This window comes from Panthera pardus, unplaced genomic scaffold (genome assembly GCF_024362965.1).
Source record: "Panthera pardus isolate Hobbes unplaced genomic scaffold, ASM2436296v1 HiC_scaffold_6, whole genome shotgun sequence".
Classification (NCBI taxonomy): Eukaryota; Metazoa; Chordata; class Mammalia; order Carnivora; family Felidae; genus Panthera; species Panthera pardus.
Window position 1 is genome coordinate 61,896,963 of NW_026526991.1, and position 17,723 is coordinate 61,914,685.

General features: G+C 52.9%; 2 protein-coding genes across 10 annotated transcripts in view; one reads left to right on the forward strand and one right to left on the reverse strand.

Annotated features, from left to right (window-relative positions):
* The window catches only part of LOC109249202 (cyclic AMP-dependent transcription factor ATF-7), a 90,830-nt gene extending 79,364 nt beyond the window's left edge, over positions 1-11,466 (forward strand). For 4 of the 7 annotated variants that reach the window (XM_053895660.1, XM_053895662.1, XM_053895661.1 and 1 more), the window contains 3 exons: positions 5,910-5,971; positions 11,003-11,124; positions 11,238-11,466. In XM_053895660.1, coding sequence (XP_053751635.1) covers positions 5,910-5,971; positions 11,003-11,124; positions 11,238-11,370 — 317 coding nt within the window. In that variant the 3' untranslated portion in view covers positions 11,371-11,466. Of the gene's footprint in view, positions 1-604; positions 5,795-5,909; positions 5,972-6,093; positions 10,803-11,002; positions 11,125-11,237 lie in introns of those variants that run through there. The other 3 variants (XM_019419526.2, XM_053895666.1, XM_053895665.1) reach the window with 2 other exon arrangements.
* Positions 11,467-11,730: 264 nt separating this feature from the next.
* Positions 11,731-16,956, reverse strand: TARBP2 (TARBP2 subunit of RISC loading complex). Of its 3 annotated transcripts, none has more exons than XM_019419558.2 (9): positions 16,684-16,926; positions 15,960-16,129; positions 15,045-15,147; positions 14,366-14,461; positions 13,710-13,782; positions 13,380-13,497; positions 12,943-13,070; positions 12,328-12,529; positions 11,731-12,168 (listed from the first exon to the last, which is right to left on the reverse strand). In XM_019419558.2, exons 1-9 carry the CDS (start codon positions 16,734-16,736, stop codon positions 12,011-12,013), a joined length of 1,101 nt encoding a protein of 366 aa, XP_019275103.1. In that variant the 5' UTR covers positions 16,737-16,926; the 3' UTR covers positions 11,731-12,010. The 3 variants fall into 3 exon arrangements, with proteins under 3 accessions (XP_019275103.1, XP_019275104.1, XP_019275105.1); XM_019419559.2 differs by lacking the exon at positions 16,684-16,926 and adding an exon at positions 16,435-16,567; XM_019419560.2 differs by lacking the exon at positions 15,045-15,147 and having other exon boundaries at positions 14,366-14,444; positions 16,684-16,956.
* Between the last annotated feature and the right edge of the window lie 767 nt (positions 16,957-17,723).

Consider the following 17,723-nt stretch of genomic DNA (forward strand, 5'->3'; position numbering starts at 1 on the left):
GACGTGGCATAGCTCATAATACGTGTTTGAAGTCATTAATGCCTAGCTAATTGATAGTCAGGAGGGTCCAACAGGCCTCTTTGTAGTTTGTTGTATTAACTGAACCTTGGCCCAGGACTGGTCATAACGTCATCTGAGTGCAGCGTGATATTTATCAGGCTCACCTGTGGTGCAACTGGTTACTAAAGGAACATAAAAAATAATGGAACAATTAAATTCTTGTGGGAATTAATCAGGATAGCTAAAACAAGCGATCTATTTTAAAGCACCTTTAAAGACATGGATAAAGGAAGAATGTTCCAATAGGGGTAATGAACTACACAAAGACCTAGAAGCCAGATGGTGTAATTAACATGTTGAGGTGTCTGCTTTACTAGGATAGGTAGATTAATGTGGGCCTAGTTCTTGCTGCCCATCTCACAACTTCCCATTTCCTAGCCCCTCCATGGCTTAGAAGCCAGTATTCTGGGAAGCTTCCTCCCGAAATGATGGGCTTCCTTTTCTTTTGGGCTCCTTTAGAACTGTGGCACAAGGTAGTCCTGCTTGTTTGTCCATGTTGTTTTCTAACCACTTGCTCTCTGCTCTTTGCCTTCCTCCCTGGCAGAAAGCCCCAAGGAAAGCTCAGAGCCCACGGGTTCTCCAGCCCCTGTGATTCAACACAGCTCAGCAACAGCCCCCAGCAATGGCCTCAGTGTTCGCTCTGCAGCTGAAGCTGTGGCCACCTCGGTTCTCACTCAGATGGCCAGCCAAAGGACAGAACTGAGCATGCCGATACAGTCGCATGTGATCATGACCCCACAGTCCCAGTCTGCGGGCAGATGATGCCTCCCCTGGTGGAGAGGTCCCTAGCCAGAGCTCGCCCACCCGAGAGCCAAGAGAGATGTCATCTTATCCCCTCCATCTGCCTTGGACGTGGCGGTATGAGGGAAAGATTGTGTGTTGTGAGTAACGGACAGATGTGGGGCTTTTCTCTTCAGCCACATGGTCGTGTACATTGACACCTGTACTAGGAGCCTCCCAGCCCCGGAGCCACATAGATCATCCCCTAAGGGGGCAGTTTCTGATGTACCTACAGCCAAAGGCCTTTCCAGATGGTCCGAACAATCACCCCAGCCTGTGCATGTGTACCTGTCTCTTAACACTAACCCTTGCACTTCTAGGTTTTGGGTTTCTCAGTTGCCTCTCTTCCCATGAAGCCATGGCTTCCTGTTCCTTAGCAGCACGCCACCTCCTGCTAGGTAGAGGGAGGCTAGTGTTGATGGCAGGTCACCTGCTGGCCCGCCTCAGCCACCCCATAGGCTCAGGACTTTGTCTCCCATTAGCTGCTTATTTTATCCCCTTTTCCCCTTCCTGAAGTCTAGTTAAAACATTCACTTATGGCGAATGTAAAGTTACCTTTGATACATGAATTAGCAGTATTTTCCAGCTCTTCCATAAACTTTAGTCCTCCCTACCTGCCACCAAAAAAACAAAAACAAAAACAAAAAAACACTCAAAAACAAAAACAGAGCAAAAAGAAACAAACCCCAAGAATTCTAATCCTTTTTCAACTATTTCTAGAGCTATTTGGGTACCTCATTTTTTGTGTCTTGAGTTTTCCTGGTCTCCAGGTGGGGCCTTTTCCACCTCCCAGTAAGCCTTGGCAAGATCATCTTGTGTGGCCTTATTAGCTCTTGCTTGTTAGTGAAAAGGGAAAGTGCCCCGAGTGTGACTAGCTGATTCCCTGCCTCCCCAGTCCACCCTCCTGCAGTTATCATTAGGGCAGGCAGGAACAGTATAGTTTAAAGCTCATTCTATCAGGTTACTAAATTGAGTCTTTATGTTTTACAAGAGTTTACTGGCCAAAGCACACATATTCCATTTGGTCGTCTGTCCGCTCCTGTATCTCCCTCTTTGTCCGCGTCTGTGTCCTGCCTCTGTCTCGCTTCTTCCGATGCAGCCTCCTGGAACTAGATGCCCCCTAGATGCAATGCATCCCCAAAGGCCCAGCCCCAGGACTCTGCGACATCAGAGCCAGGGTCCTGAGTGGGTTTTCTCGAGGGTCAGGTAACATGGGGAGAGGCAAGAGAGAGAAGGTGCAGTACTGATCTCAGCAGAACAGCCCTGCTTGGGGAAGGTCTGGCCTGCCCGGGGAAATTGGTGACTATTGCTCTCAGCCATTCTTACTTTGAGGCGTTAGGTTGCAGGGGGAGAAATTCATCCCTCTTGTCCCTCTTTCTTCCCCATTAAGACTTCTGATCTTCCTTTGGCTCTGAACTATGCAATTTCTACCAGGGCCACAGGAAGTGATCCAAAGCCAGAGGCCTGTGGATAGATAGGTCAGCTTTAATAGCCTGTCAGTATGAATCCCTTCCAATTGTCCCAGAGCCACCTTCTGCCATCTGCCCAAGCCAAGAATGCCCTTTTCTCCCTCTCTCCTACCTCCATCTTAAACATACGTGCAAAATAACTGCCAGCTTCCTTCCTTAGTTTGTTTCCCAGAATTGGCTGTCATGGGGGAATGAGGAAACCTAAGCTACGAGATTCCCGTCTTCCCAGAGTGCTGTACTGGTGAGCCAGTCAGGTGACTTGTTCTGCTGCATTTGTTTTTCCTTTCCCCTCCTGCTTTTCAGAACCAGTGCTGAACACGACACACCTGGTAAAGAGAAGGAAGAGAAAACACAGTTTTCTCATCCTCTACCACCCGGGACCCAACAGGAACAGCCCCCGAGGTGACTCAGACTAGCAAATGGCCTGGCAGATGGTCGGGATACAAGTCCCCACCTCCAGGGACTGCACTTGCCTTCCACAGTTCACAGCCGTAACTTGTACTCAGGACTTTTCCTTTTGATGGCTGTTCCCTGGGACTTTCTTCTGCTTTAGTTGTGTTTCATTTTTTATCATCTTGATTTCCCACCAGCAGCCTTGCCCTAAAGCTTGACTGAGTTTATGGCTCCTAAGGAGCCTTCACAAGACCCTGGACTGTTTTTCTTCCCCCTTCATTCTAGTGTTTTTCAAGTTAAGAATCCGTTTGTCACTGCATACGTGCCCTGCCTCACTGTTTGGCTGTGGAGGAAGTTTAAGTCGTACCCGTCTGTCCCCATGTAGGACAGCTAGTTTATTTAGAGGGTCTCTTAGTCCCCATGTCTCCTTCCCTCGAGCCCTTACCTCATTGTCATCGGTGGGAAGTTCTTATTGGGGCCTAAATGAGGGGATTGCCAGAACCTTACTGGTGAAGCAGTAGGAAGGGACAGGATAGAACCCTCCAGATAGCTCTTTAGCTGGTCCTTGGCCTCACTGAGAAAGCAGGGCAGTTGGTTATCCTGAGACTCTCTCATAGTTAAGGGGAATGTCACTTATACTCACTTGTTATTGCTGCCAGCCGTGTGGCCACTCTCCCTTGCCCTTTGCTTTCCAGACGCATCTGGACCAGAACCAAGCGTCGTGGAGGGCGTCACTTCGCCCTTTCTTAATGACCGTGGCCTTTCTAGGAGCCCAAGGGAGGATACTTTGTGAGAGGAGCTGAGAGTGTGGATGCCTTGGGACTCTAAGCAAACACAAGATTCAGGCCTCCCACCTCATTCCGGAGACACAGCTGATAGATAACCAAGGCCATAGAGAAAGGTACCAGACCAGGTCTTCAGGTCTGCAGACTTTTGCCCTATTCCTTTAAAAGAAGGCTTGCTCAGAGTTGCAAAGCCTGAGAAAACTTCCCTCACTGCTAGAGAGGGAAAAACTAGGCCCTCCTTTACTTGCTCTTTCCCTGTTGGTTGTACACCCCAAATCTGGCTTCCTTCAGCCTCCACTCCTCTCCGTGGTCCTAAGCACTAGACCCTCTACTCTTGGTAGTGGTAAATAGGAGACGAGCTAACCTCACTCACCTTGCCGCCTTCCCTATGCCTGTTCTGCCATTCTTAACTCTTTTCCTGATTCACTGCCCTCCAGCACTACCTATCCTGGTTGACGGGGTACTTAACCATAACCATGCCCTGTCTACAGCCTGAACCACCAAGCAGACACCAAAATACTCCTCCTGTGGTTTCTAAGGCTCCCTTGCTCCACACTGAGAGGCTCCTTCAAAGGTGCTAGCCCTGCGACAGCCCCCTTCCCCTGAGAGTCCCCCCTTTCTTTCATGACTTCCTTGCCATCCCCAAATCATTATTTTTCATTAATATTGTACATTGTATACACAGGAAGGAAATGTATTCTTTTTTTTTTTTTTTTTTAATTTCATAACCAGTCCGTTTAGAATCCAGTCCTCCTAGTTATATCACATATGCCTTTGTTGATAATGCTCTTTCCGCTTTCTTTAGACTTTTGTTTGACAGGGGTGGAGGGGGGAATGGGACAGGTGAGGACCCCAAGGCAGATTAGAGGATTCCCCCATCCTGCTTCAGCCCCCCACAACTTTAATCATCCCCCTCACTGTATAAACCTGATTTCTCTGTGTGTTCGCATACATGCATGTACACACAGACATAAATCCCCACCCACTCACCTCAGAGTGGTGACCCAGCAGGAATGAGAGTTAAGTGGCTACTGGCCACTATTCCCACCCCATTACCAGTTCATTTGTCTCTCCTTGGGGTAAAGTCCTACCCCCAGAATGAGAAAAGGCTGGGGAGAATAAGGCAGGCTAAGGCAGCTGTGTCCTTTGTAGATGCAGGTTTGTATTGTAGCTGCTAGGGTTTATTTTATTTTTTTAATGGGGGGCTGGTAGCACAGAGCTATCATCAACATTAGCTACTGGTGGGTGATGTTTTAGCTGTAAGAAATGGCTATGAGCACTAGTTTCATTGACCTTCCCTTAGGGCGGTGGTTCTCAGGATGTGGTCCAGGCTCAGTAGCAGCAGCAGCACCAGTATCTGGGAGCTTGTTAGAAATGCACATTTGGGCCCCACCACAGACCTATTGAATGGGAAACTGAACTGGGCTGGGCTCTAACAAGCACTCCACGTGATTCTAACGCACACTAAAATGTGAGAACCATTGCCTTAGGGGCAAGCTGGAAAATCCTTGTAGGGTGTCAGGGATATTTTAAGTACCATCCTCTGCCTTAGCACTAACACATTTTTCCACTTCCTCCAGTACCTCCCTCCACCCCCATTAAAACAACAACCACGTCATTCATCTCAAAATCTGTTTGAGTTCCTTCTACTTCTTCCCAAAACCTGTCCTGCCTTGGTCTGGACAGGAATTGTCGCATATTCCCTTGCAAACTGGTCACTCCACAGTCTTTGTTACGGGAAGGACGGGCTGGAGCTCTAGCTGTCCTGTAACACACACACACACACACACACACACACACACACACACACACACCCCTTTCCAGCAGGGAGATGAGCCTCCAGCCCCAACCGTGGAGGCTGCAGCCTCCTGACATAGTGTCAGTTGAAAGAAAGTGGTGTGTATCTATGGTTATATCTCTGTTCATCTGTGTACCTTTGACATGTAGCAGCCCCTCTCCGTCCCGTCAAGGAGCTCGACTCTGGGTCTGGGTCTCCCCAGTCCCCAGTGGCGGACTTTGACAGGTGGGAGGATGCAGTGCTACGGGCTGTTCTGTTACAAAACCGTCTTCTCCCTTTCCCTGCCACCCGACTCGGCATGATCCCTGTGAGCAGGCTCTCACGATCTCCCAGGACGGGGCTGAGACAGAGGCTTCACTCTGTTCTCCCTAACCGTGCCTTCTTCCGCCCCCCGCCCCTTACCACCCAGCAGTTCTCCCCCCAGCCATGCCTTCTCCTGCTCCCCCTTGCCCTGACATATATTGTGCCTTATTTATGCTGCAAATATAACATTAAACTATCAAAGAGAACCACTGTTATGTCTAATGCTTCGGTACTCTGATCTACAAGTCTCATTGGCCACTATTCTCTGGGAACTCCTTGGGCTTTCATGTCTGTGCTTTTCCTCACTCTCCCGTTTTTTAGGACAGAAGGAGCAGAGATTCTTATCCCTCCTTTTGATGCAGGGAAGACACAGCCTAGAGAAGGTAGGTGGTTTATATCAATCACATAAAGACAAAAGAAGGCGTAGAGACAGGGGCTCACATCTGTGCACTGCCATGGGCACAAGGGCCTCCACATTATGGGAGCCTTTGCTGTAGAACTTGTGTGCTTTATGTGGATGGGGGATGGTCGGGTGTCTGAAGGCAAGTGGCCTCTTATCTTTCAGTGTTTTTCCCCACCTTCCTCCCAACAATAAAAAACAAAAGCAAGCCCTACTCTCAGAAAGTTCCCAGCATGACTAGGGGAGTGCACACACAAACACACACACAGGAGTTCAAGATGTGGGGAAGAGGTCGATCTGGAAGTGAGGGGTGGAGCTTATTTAAAAGCAGGTAAGAGTTCACAAGAAAAACAGATAATAGCCAGGAACTGGCAAGGGGCAGGGCAGTCACTAGTAATTGCTCATGTTTATGTATCCTTAGATAATTAGCACAAATGAGGAAGAGGGAGCCAGGCTACAGAACTTGACCAGGAGATAGCAGGTGCCTCTGAGGGCTTCCAGGTAGAAGAGAAGTGACTTAGAAGCTGTTTGTGGTTGGTGTTTGGTATAACTGATGTAAGTAGGAAGCCTGAGTCTCTGCAGGAGAGTGGGAAAGGCAGTGGTGGTCTTCACTGTGTTGTGCTCGGGAGCGCATGGGTTTCCAGAGAAGGTGAGAAAATAAGTTGCTGAAATCCAAATACCAAAGCTGCCAAGATCGTGAGGCTTTGGAAGACCTGGGACTGAAGGGAGGGCACTTTCCCAAGTTGGGAGAATTAACCCATCCCAGCTGCAGGCGTATCTTGTTCAGTTGCACTTTGCAGAGGGTGGGGATTTTTTGTTTTGTTTTTTACAAATTGAAGGTACAGGATCCAAGTGGAGGAAGTACGTGCAGATGTGGGGGAGATAGCAGCAGAGAACTAGACTTAGAAGTGGAGCCTGAAGATGGGACTACATTGGTGTAACCCCATGATCCAAGCTGAACAGAGGAGCTGCTGCTTACAGAGGAGCACAGAAAGTGGTTTCTTGAGACAGATTCTCCTGGTGAAGGCGCTGTCAAGACTAGAAATGACAAAGGATTTAGAATATTACAGGGCGGATCTCTGTAGCATGGCCGGTTAGCTCGTCCGGCTGTTAACCCAAAGGTTGATGGTTTGAGCCTACCCAAGGATGTGATATTTGTGGTAGGATGTTACAGGGGTGTCTGGCTGGAGTACCGGTCGGTGGAGCAGGTGACTCTTGATCTCGGGATTATGAGTTCAAGCCCCATGTTGGGTGTAAAGATTACTTAAAATTAAAATCTTCAAAAAAAAAAAAAAGAGTATGAGAATATTACGGAAACATAGTTGATAAAGCAGTGGTTGAGTTTGAGAGGTTTGTCTCTAATTTTTAAAATTCTGTGGGTAAAGTGCTATCAAAGAGCATCGCACACTACTGAGAAATCATTCATGGAAGGAAGAGCTAATGAATGCGGCAAACTTCATTGTCTTATTTTAAGAAATTGCCATGCCACAGCCACCCCCACCCTTTAGCAGTCACCAGCCTGATCAGTCAGCAGTGATCACCATCAAGGCCAGGTCCTCTACCAGCAAAAAGATTACAGCTTGCAGGGGGCCTAGCTGGCTCAGTAGGTGCAGCATTGGCTCTTGATCTCAGGGTGCTGAGTTCAAGCCCCACCCTGGGTGTAGAGCTTACTTAAGGAAAAAAAAATTACCATTCACTAAAAAGCTCAGATGATTGTTAGCATTTTTTTAGCAATATCTTAACTTTGTTTTAAGTTTTACTTATTTATTTTAAGAGAGAATCCCAAGTAGGCTCCACGCTGTCAGCACAGAGCTGGAGACAGAGCTAGATCTCATGAACTCTGAGATCATGACCTGAGCCGAAATCAAGAGTCAGATGCTTGACCAACTGAGCCATACTGGTGCCCCAGGAATATTTTAAATTTAAGGTATGGACATGATTTTTTTAGACATTTGCACACTTAATAGGCGATAGCATAATGTAAACATAACTTTTACGGGCACTGGGAAACAAAAATTCATTTGATTTGCCTCATTGCGATACTTTATTGCAGTGGTCTGGATCTGAACCAGCAATATGTCTGTTCGTACCAAAGAAGATAGCTGTCTCCATCCTGGACATAGGAAGTTAGCTAGACCTGACCTTTTCTGAATTGAGCCTCAGCTCAGATCCACTTGTAATTGATGATCAGAGACACTAGGAGAATCAGGGTAGCAAACACTTACTGGCTGCTCTGTGCTGGGTGTAACACTAGATGTGTTGCATTCATTAAGTCATTTTCTGTTCACAACAACCCCTTGGTAATGCCTCATTTAAGATGAACTGAGGTTTAGGTTGACATTTGCTCAAGGCTCAGGGTGATGTGCACATGCTAGCATTACAATGGCTCTGTCTGACCCCAGAGCCACTCTGCAATGGCTCACACACCCTCACAACGCTGCCCCTCTGGACTTCTGTCAGGTAAGAACAGACAGAGGCCTTGATGTGGTATAGGATCCATTTCCCACAGAAAAACCATCTGCTCGTGGACTGGATACTCCTCCCTTCTAAGAAGCGGTGACATTCCAAGATGTGATGATGATGAGTGTCAGGTTCTGTGCTTGGGACCAACTGTGAGACCAAGCTTACAGAGGGAGGCCGCATTAATAGAAACCTAGTATCTCGAACATGCAGATCAAAACCTGCTCTATTCTACCTATCCAAAGTTATAGATTGGTTGCTAGCTGGCTTGCTAAAAGAGGGATGTCCCCTTAACAAAAAATAGAGTGGAAGAATCAAATACGTGAAAGGCTTGCACACATGAAAGATGTGCAACAGTATGTGACTTAGTGGGGCACACTGAGACCCCTGGTGGAGGCCACAGGAGACGGAAGCCAGCATGGCACACGGATAAGTCTGCCCCACCACTGTCTCAGGAGATGGAAAATTCACTGGGACTCTCTGCAAGGATCACCACTGCTAACGTTTTGAGGACACTTGCTCTGTGCCAGATCCTGTGCCGAATGGATTACAAAAAGTATCTCAAATAATGCTCACCCTGGAAAGTAGTTTCTTTTATTAAAAATTTTTAATTTTTTTTCAATATTTATTTTGAGAGTGAGAGAGAGAAAGCACGAGCTGGGGAGGGGCAGAGAGAGAGGGAGACACAGAATCCAAAACAGGCTCCAGGCTCTGAGCTGTCAGCACAGAGCCCGATGTGGGGCTTGAACTCACAAACTGAGATCATGACCTGAGCCAAAGTCAGATGCTCAACCGACTGAGCCACCCAGGTGCCCCATTTTTTTTTAATGTTTATTTATTTTTGAGAGAGAGAAAGAGTGTGAGTGGGGGAGGGGCAGAGAGAGAGAGGGAGACACAGACTCCGAAGCAGGCCCCAGGCTCCGAGCTGTCAGCACAAAGCCCGACGTGGGACTTGAACTCATGGACCACGAGATCATAACCTGAGCCAAAGTCAGACGCTTAACCAACTCAACCACCCAGGCACCCTTCGAAAGTAGTTCCTTTTAACGTTGCCATGTTTTTCGGTGAGGAGACTGTGGGTTTTGAGAGATGGCTTGCCCAAGACTGATCCACAGACTCTTTACCTCATGGCACCTCTCCAGCACAGGCTAGAGAGCCACACGGGGCGGGGACAGGGGAAGTTGAAGAAGGGATTCTAGGATCAGAAGGGAAACTGTATCAGATGACTTTGAAGGACCCCCTTCCTGATTTTTTCCTAAGGCAGAATTCCTGTCACCTGCTCCAACAGGTCAGAGCCAGGCAGAGGATGGGGTGACTAGTAGGAGGTGAACAGAGCCATATTCCAACCCCAGTTTCCTGCCCCTGCCTTTCTGTGACTCCTTAGAATGAGGCTTAAGAACCTTCATCTCCCCCCCCTCTCCCCCCCCCAACCACCACCCTTCAAAGAGCAGAAAAAGGAAATGACCAGACTTGACAGTGCGGAGCTGTGGCCACAGGGTGGCAGCAGTGCCTCACTGCAGAGGATGGCTCCAGAAGCCCAGGTGAGGCGGGTCCTAAGCAGCGCTCTCTAGTGTGAAGACAGGATCAGTCTGCAGAGATTTGAAGCAATCCCCACTGTGTGGGCTCTGAAACCTTGTAGTCTCCTTCTGTATCCCACTTTTCTGTCCACAGGCAAATCTCAGAATAGTGATCCCATTTTCAACCCTCCCAAGAGCCATGTAGGCAAGGGTGTGAATGGTCTGGATGACCCCAGCTGCAGCCACAGTCATGGCAAGGATCGGGCTCCGTCATTCTGGCTAATTCTAACCCTGGCTCTTAGTTCCTCCCTCTGTCCCGGGACATAATGCCTAGCCCTTCTTTAGAAGACTTCCTCTATGCTTTTATTCTCTAAGGAAGGAAAGAGCAGGTGATCAATTGGCGCTCTCCAACCTATTGAGAAATCGGGGGTTCTTGAAGGCCCCCCAGGGCCTGGCTCTGACAAAACATCTGCAATTAATGATGCTTCTTGAGCTCTGGAGACAGGATTTATGCATCTAATAAAGTCTCTAACTCCAGGCTTAGGGGTTGGGGGCCGGAGGCTGGGAGCAGGAAGTCCCGGGGGTGCCATGGGAGGGGGTCCCAGGCGGCTCCTAATGGAGCCGTGCGTTTCCATTGCCTGCTCTAGATCCCCCCTCAGGCTGCTGTGGGGTGGGGGCCGGAGCACAGCAGGTATAAGAGGCGGGTATAGCCGCAGGAGGGCAGATGGCAGGATGGATTCCAGGCGGGCAGCAGTGCTGCTGCTGGTACTGCTGCTAACAGACTGGGGCTGTGCTGAAAGACCAGGGGGCCAAGACGAAGGACGGCAGATCCTCGTGGTAAGTTACCACCCCCTCTCCATGTCACCATTTTTCTGTCTCAGCGGGAGGCTTGAGCTCCAAGTTCAGATACTCGGGCTGCCAGTGTCTTCACTGGGTCCTCATATCTGAGGAAATGGCTCCTCAGCTTCCCTTTGCCTGGTGACCTAAACATCCAAGGCCTTTGCCCATCTTCCTTCCCCGATGGCCCTGTACCACAGGAGGAAGACAGCAGGCCCCGCCCGCTGCAGGAGGCCCAGACCCCTGGGTCATTCCTGCACTCCCTGCTCCAGGCCATGCAGAGACACGGCCGAAGCTCAGCCTTTCGGTTTCAGCCCCAGAGGTGAGTCTGAGAGGGACACTGGGCAAGGCAGGGGCCAGAGGGACAGGAAAGGGGCAGGGGGCGATCTGGGAGGGGCTGAAAGGACCTACAGCTGAGGATGGATCTCTTCTAAGGTTTGGCAGAAATACCCGGGGCTCCTGGAGCAGTGAGCAGTTGGGTCCCCGAGCCGGGGAGGAGCTGAGCGCCCCGTTCTGGAGCCTGGCTGCCCCTCAGCGCTTTGGGAAGAAGCGACACATCATCCCTTGATATGTTTGCGTGCAAGGCTCACAACTGAAAGTGCCGCATCTCCCTTACCCCCCCCCCCTCCCCCTACCCCCCAAATAAAGCTGTCCAGCTTCTGAATCCATGTGTCTGCCTGTATGAGACTTCAAAGGGCTGGGGGAGAGCCCTGGGACCAGAACCACGGCCCCCTCCATCTCCACAAAACCCGAGCGCCGCAGGAGCACAGGCAGTGGGGCCCCCGGAGGTCACTGTACCTAGCCTCCTGCCACTAGAAAGGCAAGTGTGGGGACGTGTGGGGAACCAGGTGGGGAGGCACAACAGGGGAGGCAATCTGGTGCTAACCTCCTTTGTCATCAGTACCAGTCAGAGAAACCAGAGCAGACGTAAGAATCCAAGAGGCAGCGCGTTTATTCTGGGCTCTAGAGGAGAGCCCCCTGATTTCATTCCCACTCGTCACCACCAGTGACAGGAGGCCAGATCTTGAGCCAGCCAAGGCCCTGGGGTCCCTGGCTCCTGGCCCTATGTCCTCCTGAGCCTGCAGGCAGGCAGTCTGTGTCAGAGGTAGAGATGGCACCTCCAGGGGTACCAGAGCTGAGCAGACACATAGGCTGGGGGCAAGAAGGGCAGGGAGCAGGGGTGCACGTCCGTGAGTCCGGCTGGGGCTTTATTTGCTGCCCGCCATGATCTTGAGGTACTGCAGGGCACGGCAGGCAGCCTCGCCGCGGGCTGCCTCCCTGGTCGCTGCAGAGCCGTGACACACGGTAGCCGGCTGTGTGGACAGCTCCACCAGGCACTGGCAGAGCCCACTCAGGCTCAGTTCCTCTGGAGAGCAAAAGAGAGGAGGGAGGCGTGGTTGGGTGGGAAGGCAGAGCCGGGAGGGGTACATCCACATCACCATCATGCCCTCCCCAACCCCCGTCGGCCCATCTGTACTTGCTCTGCTTCAGTCCCCACCATCCCCGGCCTCCCCACTAGCCATACCAATATCCAGATAGCTGACATGGAAGGCCTGCTCCTCAGAGAGCTCACTGAGGACACTGCAGCAGGCAGGGCCCAGAGCACCTAAGGCGCCCAGGGAGCAGCTGCGGAGGGACAGGATCTTCTCTCCCACTGAATTTCGCAGAGAATCCCAGGTGCAGCCGGGGCCCCGGTTCCGAAGTCCATCCAGGCGGGAGCCCACACCCTGACAAGATGGGGACAGTGAGAAAGATGCAACCATGAGCTGAGACCCAGGCACCGAACGTTCAATGCCAAGGAGGGAAAAGCCCACAGAATGAATGCTTCATCCAGCTTGCCTTCCCCGAGTTGGCCCCTCTAACTACTAGACTCTGGACCAGGGGTCCAGGCAGCCTTCCTCATGCCAGTAACAGCAGGCTGCAGGGCCCCTGCGCTGGGTCAGCTCCCCACAGCACTCACCAGGCAGGCCTGTAGCTGAGGCTGAGAGGGGGCCCAAGGAACTCTGGGTCTGGTAGGAAAATGGGGAGAAGCAGGCCTGGGACCAGAAGAGGCTCACTCCCGAGCGACAGGCCCATGTCCCCAGGGCCCTGCCTGGCATGGAGGATGGACCACGGTGCCTGGCCCGCACAAACCACTCACAATGGAGAAGTGATCGTCATCAGGCTCTGCCTCATTCCCATCCCGGGCATCCAGAGGCACCGTGTGCACTCGAAGCAGCATTTTGGCCGCCGCGTTACGCTTTGCCAGCTTTTTGGAAGTGCCACTGCCTGCGTGTGGGGAGAGGGTTACTGGATTATGATCGTCAACAGACCCAGTGCTTTCCACCCAGCTCAAACTTGAAGGTTGAGGGTCCCCTCACGGGATGTCAGTTGGAAAGAGGAGCTCTGGACCTGCCATGCACCTGAGAACCTGGTCAGCCAGAAGGGGGGCAAAGGGCAGAGTGCAAGGGAGAAGCCAGGAGGAAGGGAGCCGAGCCAGGGGCTCAGCCAGGACAGCGGGGCTTTGGCAGAGAGAGGCTAGGAGCTGCCTGCGGCCGGGGCTGGAGTAGCTGTAAGAACTCCCCTCCGCCCGGTTACCAATCTCAACGAAACGCTCCACTCGGCAGGTCATGGTAAACTCTTTGCGGTGGGCCGGCCCAGACTCTTGGGTCACCGTGTACTCAGGCAACCGCCAGCCTTTCTGCACCACCAGCTCCTTGGAAGGGAGAGACAAGGGTGTGCAAGGCTGAGTGAGAAAAGACTCGTCCTCTCCTTCCTCCCCTGGGAGCCTCAGGTTCCAGGTTAGAGGAGGAATAAAGGATGTGGGAAAAGCCCTCAGAACAGGGGAAGAGCCCCACATGACCGTCCCTCATGGCCCCAGGTTCAAGGGAAGACAGGCATGCGTGGGAAATGAGGATGGGGGCACACCTGCAGAGCGCCAACAGGATTGCACTCGGACTGCTGAGGGGAGACGGGGGGCTGCACCTCCATGGGGGGGCTCCTGAAGGAAAAAGGGTCCAGGCCAAAGCTGCTGGGGCTGTCCCTTTTGCAGCTCCCCATGAGTCCTAAGCCCTGCTTCGGCGTCCCCATGACCATTTCCCTACACCCCACCCGGCAGGCAGCTGTCTGTCCAAACATCCAGCCTGCTTCCTCCCCCTCCCACCCAAGTGAGGTCTCTTCCAGGGCCCAGGCCCACTGAGATTTTTCTGGAACAAAAGATCATCACCTTGCCAGGACAGTGGGAGAGGGGCTGTATATCCAGTCCCTGGAAGCACCTGATGGGACGCACACACAGGACCATCATGTGACCAACTCAGAAGCAAATGGGGCCTGCAAGACCCTCAGACATGGCCAAATATCATCCACGTGGCTATTTAAAAATCATAAATTCCCTCCTGTCCCAAGAGCTTACCAGCTGGTACGAATTCTTCAAGTGCTGGTCCCCAACTATTCCATCCTGTTTACTCTCAGACTTGCTCCTGCCTGACCAGCCTGAGTCCAAAGGCTGGGGGACCAAAAGCCAGGACCCCTTCCTTCCCACCCACCCCCCCGCCCCCTTCAGGCAGTCAGGAAACACAAGATACCTGGTTGGAACAGCAGATGGAACAGGAGTCGTAGCCGCTGCAGCAGTAAAAACTGGAATGTCCTCAGGCAGTGAAGAGTCTAGGGGAGAAAAAGAACTTCCCGAGGGGAAGGGGGCCTTTGATTCACACCCATGTGTTGGGTGGGGGGACGGGGGGGAGGGTAGAGGGTGGGGACCCAGGTCCTCCTGACCTGCCCATCCCCTAAGAAAACTTCTTCCACTTCAGCCAAAGACTCAGGGAAGCTTAACCACCAGCGATGATCCTTTGCTGCCAAACACTGGATCAAAAAGACTGAGAGAAGGGGAAGGAGGGTCTCTTCCTACTCAAGAAACACGGAGGCTACAAACTCCAATGAACGTGTGGAGGAAGGAGGGACAACGTGCTAGACAGAGGAGGCGTGCTGGGGAGTGGCCCCTCTAGCCTCAGCCTCCGCCCCACACCCTCCCGAGCCTGGGCCCAAACCACAGCCACAGCCCTTTGACATTCCCCCCCCAAGGATCCTTCACAGCAGCAGGAGCCCTGGAAGCATCCAGCTCGTCCAGAGGACACTCTCAGGGAGAGGCCCAGGTTGAGGCGGCTAAGTGCCACCAGGCCAGCCCTACTGGGCAGAGGAGGTGGCCGCACAGGGGCCTGCGTTCCTGGCAGGGCCTCTAGGAAGCCTTGGCTGTTCCTCCCTCACCTGCTGTCCTCCAGGGCCGGCTCCAGCATGCTCCCCCCTTTGAGGTGTTTGAGGGCCACCTCAGCTGCCTTGTGCTTGGCTGCCTTCTTGCTGGGGCCCTGACCTGGGAGAGGGGCGTGGGCAATACTGGACGTCACTGGGAGGACAGAAGAAAAACCAGCATCCCACAGCCTCTCTCCTCACAACTGGAGGGAGTCAACCAAGCCCCACTCACCAGGTGCCCCTGCCCAAGACTGGAAGCGTTACACTAGCTGCTGGAAGGAAGGGCTTTTATCTTCCCAGGAGCTCCCCAAATCAAGTCATGTCGGACATAAACTGCTCCTGAGTTCACACACCTTGGGGTGTGGATTCTTTCCCTGCCTTACTTTCCCCTGGGAAGCACTTTCTTTTCTCTCAATACAGACAGATGACTGCAAAGGTAGAAAGAGGGTAGGCTCTAGAGTCAAGGCCTGGCTCTGCCACTTACGAGGCATGGGACCTTGCACGAGTCGTTGCATCTCTCCGGGTCTCACTTTCCTCATATTCAACATGAGGATACTACCATCTACGTCACTGGATTAGACTGGTTTAAGATTAACTGGGAATTTGGTCAAGCACCTGGAACAGAGACCAGTGCAGCCAACACATACTCCCCCAAATACTTCACTGGGACTTGGGTTTATCTCCCCCTTCTCCTCTAGGATGATGGCAATCTGCCAGAGCACTGTGGCCATCCTGCTTGCTCCTCCAACTCTCCCAAGTCCTACCCACCTCCTCACAGACCCGTTTTCCCAATCCAGACAGTGGCTTTTCCCCCTGAAATCTCTCCTTCCCTCACTGGCCTCAGAGAAGACGACTGGGAAGAGACTCCAAGAAACAAAGCCAGTAGGGCCCTGTGAATGCACACCCCAGCCAGGCTGCCCAAGCCTTCCTCACCAGTGCAGCTGGTGTCGCCAACGGTGACCCGGAAGGTGAAATTAGGCTGGTGGGCTTGGCCCTCGGCTTTGAGAAGGTCGTACACGGGCGTCTTCCCTATTCTGGTCCCATACTCCTGCAGAAGGCTGATCGGGGTCTTGCCCGGGTTGGCTGCCAGCATTTGCTCTATACTGAGGGAGGCGGGAGGCACAGACCCTCATCACACCTCCAACTCTGCACCCACCTGGCCAAGCACTATCAAACCCAGGCACACCATGGGGGACATAGGGTCCAGGGGACCCCGGACAGTACAGCAAACACTAGCTGGATTCAATGTGGAGTAGAGATGCAGGCTGGGAAAGCAGGGTCCACTGCCCCCAGAGCAAGCGGGGAATGCACTGTTCCTGTCTCGGTTAGGGAAGAGGATCCTGTACCCCAGTGCAGGTCGCAAGTGCATGTCCCCTGACACAGTGCAGGCCAGGGACCCGGTACCCACCAAATGCACTGAAGGTCGGGGGCATTAAAGCCCAGTGCCCCAAGTGCAGTCTGGGAACCGGGCCAACCCAAACTATTTAGAGCAGGAGGCAGTGGCCACTGCCGGGATGCATGCCGGGAACCACGGCCCACTACCCCAGTGCTTGCCGGGAACAACCCTCAGGCCAGGTGCATGCTGGGGCCGCGCCGCTAACTCCTCCGCACCGCGCCACGCTTTTCTCCCGGCAGGGATCGGTACGAGGCGGCTCACCTGGGCAGCCCGCAGCCCGTGGTAGTGCCGGAGCCCTGCTCCTCTTCACTCATTCCCACCTCCGTCCCCGCGGGCGCCACCGTGACTGCAGCCTCCACGCGCCCCAATACACAGCCGACGAGCTAGGGCCGGGGCCAAGCCCCGAGTCGCGGCCGGTCGGGCCCGCCGCGGGGCATGCTGGGACATGGAGTCCCCCGCCCACCTGACTCCATGAGTCTCCATCGGGAGGGGAGCTATCCGACCCACAACTCTCCGCGTGGTTTGTCCTGCCAGGCAGCACCGCCTTCTGGGAGGAGCAGAGCCCTCCACTATCGCTTCCCGAACTGAGGGTGGTTATGTGTGTGTGTGTGTGTGTGTGTTTTAATAGCGTTCCGCCTTTTTTCCGCGTCTCCCCTCCCCGGGGCGGGCATGCGTACTAGTAGAGTGGAAGAGGCTAGAGGCGGGGTGGTGAGGGGTAACTCGAGCACCCGGTCCTTTGAATCCCGAGGAAACTACAAAACCCAGGAGCTCGCGCGCCATATTTGTCGCAGCTGGAGGGGCAGGGTCAGGCGTGCACGGAAAGCTTCGCGGTATAATTGGTTATTTCCGATTGCGCTAACTTGCTCCAGCAGATTGCGATTGGTTACGTTACCTAGAGGGGCGGGGACAAGGAAAGAGTCGGTTCCCCTTGGCCCCGCCTCTTTTCTGAAGAGAGGTTGTGATTGGTCCAGTGGTGAGGCGGCTGTCGGATCCTAGCTCTGCAGGCTCGGAGGATGGGCCTTCCTTACCTGGACGCGGGGAGGAAACTGTTCTTTGCCCCTCAAGCGGTGGAGCAGGCCAAGTCCATCTCAGGCAGTTCCCCCTCAGCGCGCGGCCTAAGCTCCTGGCCCTCGAGCCTTCGTCTCACAGCCTCTGCTTCCTTTTCCTTCACCCCCCTTTCCCTTAATTCTGGCCCGCAGCCTGTCTGGTTTCAGTTCTTTTCTAAAGCCTGTTTAGAGTGTCCCCAGTCAACCTTTTTGCAGCTGTCCAGGAGACCCCCTCTGGGTGCTGAGAATCAGGCT